Source organism: Prorops nasuta, unplaced genomic scaffold, assembly GCF_024137725.1.
Source record: "Prorops nasuta isolate Cenicafe-Biocafe unplaced genomic scaffold, Cenicafe_Pnas_1.2 PNAS00004, whole genome shotgun sequence".
NCBI classification, from domain to species: domain Eukaryota; kingdom Metazoa; phylum Arthropoda; class Insecta; order Hymenoptera; family Bethylidae; genus Prorops; species Prorops nasuta.
The window spans coordinates 1,007,802-1,015,291 of NW_027116801.1; the positions used below are offsets into that span (position 1 = coordinate 1,007,802).

General features: G+C 33.7%; 3 protein-coding genes across 3 annotated transcripts; 1 reads left to right on the forward strand and 2 right to left on the reverse strand.

Annotated features, from left to right (window-relative positions):
• The first annotated feature begins 923 nt into the window (after window positions 1-923).
• Window positions 924-1,811, forward strand: LOC136772324 (distal membrane-arm assembly complex protein 2). The gene has a single exon (XM_066725221.1). It carries the CDS (start codon window positions 990-992, stop codon window positions 1,809-1,811), a length of 822 nt encoding a protein of 273 aa, XP_066581318.1. The 5' UTR covers window positions 924-989.
• On the reverse strand, window positions 1,773-2,832 carry LOC136772326 (U11/U12 small nuclear ribonucleoprotein 25 kDa protein). Its single transcript, XM_066725223.1, has 2 exons — window positions 2,222-2,832; window positions 1,773-2,140 (listed from the first exon to the last, which is right to left on the reverse strand). The coding sequence occupies exons 1-2, from the start codon at window positions 2,450-2,452 to the stop codon at window positions 1,907-1,909; spliced, it is 465 nt and encodes a 154-aa protein (XP_066581320.1). The 5' UTR covers window positions 2,453-2,832; the 3' UTR covers window positions 1,773-1,906.
• A 457-nt stretch (window positions 2,833-3,289) lies between these two features.
• On the reverse strand, window positions 3,290-4,656 carry LOC136772325 (smad nuclear-interacting protein 1). The gene is made up of 2 exons (XM_066725222.1): window positions 4,551-4,656; window positions 3,290-4,478 (listed from the first exon to the last, which is right to left on the reverse strand). The coding sequence occupies exon 2, from the start codon at window positions 4,423-4,425 to the stop codon at window positions 3,637-3,639; it is 789 nt and encodes a 262-aa protein (XP_066581319.1). The 5' UTR covers window positions 4,426-4,478; window positions 4,551-4,656; the 3' UTR covers window positions 3,290-3,636.
• Window positions 4,657-7,490: the final 2,834 nt, after the last annotated feature.

Consider the following 7,490-nt stretch of genomic DNA (forward strand, 5'->3'; position numbering starts at 1 on the left):
CATTAGAAATAGCCATACCTGGCATTGGTTGTATTCCAAGGATTCCAAGCAATAGTTCAGGGCGCGCATATTCAAAAGAGAAAAAATTTGGCTAATTCGTTTTTACTGTTGACTGTTGACAGTGATAGACCAAGGAGTAAGGACCATTTCAACTTTAACCTGACCTCGTATTCTGTAACTTTAACGAAAACTTTCGGTGTCGGTATAAGGACCGAAAATAATATAAATATATTATTGACATACATTTATCATTACACGTAAGTGGGAAATTGAACCGTGTGTGGTTTCAGTCATAGTGTAATGGTTAGGGCGATAATGGGTCTGTTCTTCTTCGCTGTATTGCTGCAATAATACATACAATAAGTTAAAACGAGAAAACATACATGTATGTACATATGTCTTATTTCCACTAATTGCACCAGTTTAATGGTGCAGTAAAAAGAGCAAACCCATTGATAAGATGCGCAGGCGTTCAATTTATATGTTCACGAACGCAAGGCAACCTTAATGCAGCATATTAACATAAAATATTGAAATTTTTTTGTAAAACTTAATTCCCTAAAGGCCTAAAACATTCCAATCTCATTATTTATGACCGTCAAATGATTCTGTATCGATCCATTAATTGTTTTATTGACTTTGATAAAGAAATATGTAAATTTCGACGGCTTTGTGCGTAAATTTATATTAATTGATTATATCATATCTATTTAAATAATTACTGATAAACGCTAAAAATAAACTGTTAATGACCGTCAAACCACTATGTCAATCGATTTATATAAAAACAGAAACATATATATATATAAATTTAAACTCATGGGGCTTAAATGGAACTTTACTAAATTTTCATTTTTATTTTGGCTTCTGTTGCATCACTGCAGCTAGGTTATCAAATTCAAATTCTGATTGCCGATCGTAAACACTCATGATTCATGATGTATATTTTAAACCGATATATTTGAAATATTTAATTTGGTTTTACTATCATGTTGTTGCATCAAACTTTAAAATTGTTGTGTGATAGAAATGCAATCTTTGATTGCAGAAGAAGTCCATTTGTACGAATGACAATTAATTTCTTTAGCATTAGTACAAATAATAGAAGAAGAAACGTGGATGTTATAAATATAAGTGATAAAAGTGAAAAAGATTATTATCAAATTTTCTTGAGAGCTATTAAATCACCACCAAGCAGATATAAAACATTTTCAGAACGAGTAGAATATGCTACAAAATTAAACAATATAAAGGCAACCAAATTTAATGAAGAACTTTTGAATGGATTAGGAGCAAATTTAGCAGCTGCACATATATTTTTAGCTCGAGGATGCAAAATTAAATTTAAACACGATGCAGACTGGCGTGTAGAGTATCAAAAGAACAATCAAATTCTCTTACCTACTACACGTAATACTTCTCTTATTCTATCTGCTATCGATGCAAGTGACAAAAATTTTTATTATGAATGTGTTAAATATTTTGAATATCTTCCTAGTTTGGAATGGTTGAGCCTGAGGAACAATGCGGTACTTGATGATTGGTCATTGGACAAACTAGCAGCACATCTTCAGAGCCTAAAGTACTTGGATATTTCAGAGTGTCCTCGTATTAGTGAAAGAGGATTAGAATCATTTTATCTTTTACAGAATTTAGAAACATTAAAGATAACAAATTATGACAACAATCCAACATTAGAAGTAGCTTGTGTAATGTTGGAAAGTGCTATTCCAAAATTAAAATGTTTTATTTATGAAGCAGTACATAGTAGAGAGGAACAAGAAAATAAGCAATGGCCTTTTTCTTTGTAATATATTTTTAGTAAACAACCATTATTAATAAATGAGATCAGTGTAACTTATATTTTACGATTAATCACTACTGTACTGATAGACAGCATGACCTACTATTTCACATGTTTTTTCTTTACATATTGTAAGACAGATTTGTTAACCACGCCATAAGTTTTTATAGTTTTAGTGTTATCTGATAGTCGAACATTTTTAAAACTTAAATCATATTTGTCCCAGATATGCTTCCAACTAATCTTTTTCTTTTGCTCTTCCCTTTTCAGAAGTAAATTTGTATCTCGCTTAACTGTTTTCTTTAATGCCCATACAGTAATATTAGAAGAAGGTACCTTAAACAGAAAAAAATGTTTTGTAAAAACTTTAAACAATAAATAAAATAATTTGACTAATTAATTACAAATTTGAATTACCACTATAGAAATTTTGGATAAGTTTTCACGTTGAAGGTATAGTGTTATTGCTTGTCCGCGTGCAACAGCAACTTGAGCTTTAATTTCTTCAATAGTTATATCATTAGGTAATCCTTTAAAAATAGGGTCACTTTTAATAATCCAGTCAATAGCTTTCTGGGTCAGCTTTACTAGCTCTTCATGTTTGAAATCTGCACATCCAGATTCCCCCAGCATTGCCAACTCCGCCATTTTGAATTATGCTACAATATATAATAAATGGCTTGTTGAGTTCGGCAATGAACTTTTTTCTCTCCGGCCTTCGACGGAGTTTTACCCTGGTTAATTTAAATTTATTTAAGAAACAGTCCTAAAGATATATGCTTTAGAATTAATGCTTATTTTGCTTTGAATTACAAGTGCAATAATTTATTATTGTTTAAGAGAAAGTTGCTCGTTCATTAGGTGTTACGTAGCTATTTATAACATTAGCATCTTTTAAATTGAATAACAAAGTATTTTTTGTTTTTCTTTGATACTGAATACGAGAAATATAATTAACGTTGCTTTAATATTTGTTGAGTCTGAAGATTATGGATCCATCCATTATTATGAATTTTATTTTTAATATAATAAATGAAGATGAATGAATTACCACTAAAATCTCTTTAGTCTTAATTATGAAAGATTTTAATCCTATCTTATTATAGACTGAACAAAAGGCCGAAAATATTTTTTAAGATTAAACAAAATATAAATAGTTAAATTCAATACAGCTATTAAAAGATTGCAATATTCTTATTTAATGAACTACTACAAATATTTTTAAGAGGTTAAAAGTGGGTATACGCATTGACAATCAAAGGTTGAGGAAAACCAATTAATTTCCATGCAAATAATGTCTTCCTATTTATGAAGTAACAAAACTATCTTAAGAATCTTTAAGTAAATATTGATCATGATGAAATTTAATATGTTGTACATTTCTTTTATATAAGCCAAACAAATTGCAATTGTATTTTAAGAATAAAAACTTAACTATAATTATTACGAAGGATTTATAATTACTAAAAAATTGATTAAAATACACACACTTGAAAGTTCTTTATCACATAAATTATTTAAATTTATATATCTACAAAACTTAAATTTTTACATTTAATTTGTATACTAAGAGTAGGGCACAAAGTCTAAAATTATTGTTCACTGGCGCTATATCAATATAAAACAAGTTCAATTAAGAAACCACATCAAAAAAATTTGTTGAATAATCCATCATTGAAATATTTTGCCAGTTTCCAGTAATAATATGTAATCATAGGTGTCATTATAACGCGCATATTTTTTTCAATGTACGGCACGTATTGAACTAATAACAAAACATTTTGTATTAATGTTAAAATTTACATCTTTGACAGCATTGGTTATTAAATATCCTATGCAGTTGCACCATCTTGAACATCGTCATCCAATGTATCATCTTTGCTATGTTCGTGAAGCAATACATATTCCCTTGAACTAAATCCAAATTTTATAACATCTCTTTCTAGGAGCTCATGATATCGTTTTGGTTCTAGCTTTACATTATTTACAAATGTGCCATTAGCTGATTCTAGGTCTATAAGATACGGACGTATTCTTCTTCCCTCTGCACCATTTTCTTTCTTAAAATTAACTAATCGATATTGTAATACAGCATGCTGCTTGGAGCATGAAGGATGATCTAAAGGAATATCAGCAACTTTACGGTCTCTTCCTAATAAATAGGCAGACTGCCTATGAACATACAACACAGGTAACTCTTTCTCTCCCTTAAAAGGATATAATCTCCACCTTCTCTTGGGTTTCCTTCCTTCTTGTGGTTCAGAATATTTGATCACAACTCCATTGACTGTATTTGTATCTTCTGTTAATTTCCCAGATAGACCAAAATTTGGTTTTTCTTTCTCCTGTGGTTTGACCTTCTCTTCCTTAATGTTCGACCTGCCCCATTCAGGTGACGGCTCATTTCTTGCTTTGGCATTTTCAAAACTGGATTTCTTCTGCCTTTGCTCATTCTTTCTTCGATTAAAACTTTTGAAATCTCTAGTTCTTCCATCTGAATAGTCACTCTCCCTTCTCGGTGATGTTCTCCTGTACTTTTCGCGACGATTACTTCTGTTATCCCTGCTATCTCTTTCGCGTTCTCGGTATGGTCTGTCGTGCCTTTTACGTAGGGTTGCCATTCGTTTTCTTTTCCTCGGATATTGACCTCTTTTATTAATCTTACGGGAATGTCCTGGAGGATTTTTAAATTTATCTGAGATTTTCAAATCGTTCGAAAAAGTTATTTTTGCTAATTCGTTATTACCCGTAAAAGACTGATCAATAAATATATTATTGGAAATCGGAGATGTGTCGTAGTGAACGGTCCGGGACTGGCTTCAGACTTGACTCTCGGGTTGGGCGGGTTGGGCCGCGGGGCGCGGAGTGCGGAGCCCGTCCCGCTCTCCGGCTGCGTTCATTTATTAGCTGCGAGTACTAAAACTCTACAATGTATGTCACGTAAAATATAGTTTTTCAGTATGTACTGGCAGTACATATGACCAGTATGTATGTATGTACATAAACGAACGTAGCCTCCGTCTCCTTTCCTCACTCCCTATTGCTCCCTACTTCTCTCTTCTCTACTCAACGCCCTATAGTGGGATTCTGTAACTTCGCAGCAATCGCAGGCACTCCCTACCGTCCCTTTTGACCCGCACACAAAGTGAAGTTAGCCGAACAATAAGCAATTAGATTTCCCAGAACGGTTGGTAGCGCTGGATTTATCAAGTGATACAAACTTCATTTTTATTCGCTGTTTCTAGATTCAGGGCTAGAAACTTCAGAATTTGAAGACAATAAAGCAGTAATCATTCTAGGTATGTACACAATTCCATGGGAAGGTGATAAATTATCATATAATTTATTTAGTTTTACTTTAGAGTGTCTACATTTCAAACTCATGAACATAAAAACTGCTTTTTTGTCTTTAAATTCTGATGTTTCTAGCCTTCAATTTTTCGTTTTATACCGGCCCTAGGTATAGTTCCTGTATAGTCAACCAATAGTGAGTTCTCTGTTCCGGACAATTGTGATATAGGGTTTGGCTATATTCCTCGATACGTCAACTGGTGGCGAAATGAGTATTATACATAGAGTTGATCGTCTTTACTATATAATTGCAATAGTATGTATGTATGTTATAAACCTCAATACTACTGACAAATGGCCTATTCTTTTCGTCTATATTTCTTTGGTGACATCACGACCGCCAATCCCAATACTGTAGGAAATTGATTTGTCGTCTGCGCGCTATAGTATAGTATAGAAGTTTAGGCTTCACCAGGTCGATTTAAGTAAGGGTCGGTGAAACGTTCGCAAATGCAATGCTGGAAACTTAAGAATTTGAAGCCAAAATAGCAGTTTTCATGTTTGGGAACTCGAAATAAAGATATTCTGAAGATAAACTAGATAAGTTAAATGGTAATTTGTCATTTTTATGCGGAATTGTCGTCTATTTGGAATGATCACTTCTTTTTTGGTTTCGAATTCTTAGGTTTCCAACATTGCATTTGTGAATGTTTCACCGACCCTAAAGCCTGACTTAAAGTGGTATAATTCAGGTCACAGGAACTATACCGTTGTAAGCCAGACTTTGATTAAGGGCCAACGGTACAATCAGAAATTCAATGCTAGCAACTTAAAAAATTGGAGTTAAAAAAGCAGTTTTCGCACCAGATAAAGAGCAGTTATACTTGAAAATGAGTCATCTTGAAATAATTATACTCCAACCTTTATTCAGATCATTTATAACTTTTCAACTGCCCGGCATGAAAACTGATTTTTTAACTTCAATTTTTTAAGTTGTTAGCATTGAATTTCCGACTGTACCGTTGGCCCTAAGCCGAATTGGTAACCCTTTTTCAGCAGAGAATATACGGAGTGAAGTTAGCCAAAAGGTTACCAAATCAATTTCCCGCAGCGTACATTTGAATCATGTATGTATGTATGTACATGTACAGTTTTTACTTCCTTATACTATCCTATAACACACAAAAATGCTTTTCGCAAGATATTTATATCCATTTCAGAGGGAAACAGAAACTACACATGTATGTACATAATTTAATTTTGAACAGTGTAGCATTCAGCAGAGACACAGTTATCAATATTGAAAGCTATCACTGTTTCGAAATAGTTGACTTAACGGGATCTCTCACGCCTGCTTTACCGACAGTACAAGTCAATAATCAATTAATTTAATAAAATTCCAACGCGAAGCATATTGGACAAACGGGCGTCTTTACGATAAAGTGCCAGTCCTAACGAATCAAACGAGCTTAAAAACACTCAAATCGGATGAGAAATAACTCTGTACCATTATCCCGCGTTCTTGAAGAGAAATTACTTCTGGTTGTTTCCACTCCAAAAATGCGGGACGTGGTACAGCGTTATTTTTCATCCGATTTGAGTGCTTTTAAGCTCATTTGACTCGTTGGGACTGGCACCTTGTCCTAAAGATGCCCGTTTGTTCATTTTGCTTCGCATTTAAATTTGATTAAACTAATTGTTTACTGACTTGTAGTGTCGGTAAAGCAGGCGTGAAGGATCCCGTTAAGCCTTAATCGAAAGAAGTCAATGAAGATCCAGACTATTACAGTCAGAGAGAGAGAGAGAGAGATAAGTCCAAGAAAGCGACTATACTTCGCTCTCTCTCTCTTTTTCACATATGAGGTATATCGAAACTGGCCGAAATGAAGCGAAGGAGGCTGAACTCAGATTTACCTCTTTTGCAGAGAGTTTCCGTCCCCTGGTCGAACATACATACGTAGACGCGTCTAAAGTAGTAGTGCGCGTGAATCCAGTTGTCTGTCCTTTTCAACAGCTGCAGCCACCTTATCCAAATCACCCGATCAAACGAACGTCATAGAATTCAGCCATTTTCTCTAACGGCGGAACATATGTACATACATATAGGTGAATGTTTACATATTCCTCTATAGATTTCCTACTTTCCTAAAACATTCATTTGTTTGTCTGCACTCTGCAATAGAGACCGTGCACACCAACACAATGACAGTGAGATAAGAATGTAAATTGGTGTATATATGCATACTATCAGCGCAAACTATCGGTCAATTTTCGTAGTTTTTGAGTGTAATTTATTTATACGTATACAGTTATACATTGACACTTCGCTATCATTGTGTTGGTGTGCACGGTCTCTATAGTGTAGTGACTGGCATCACTATATATACAATGAGAA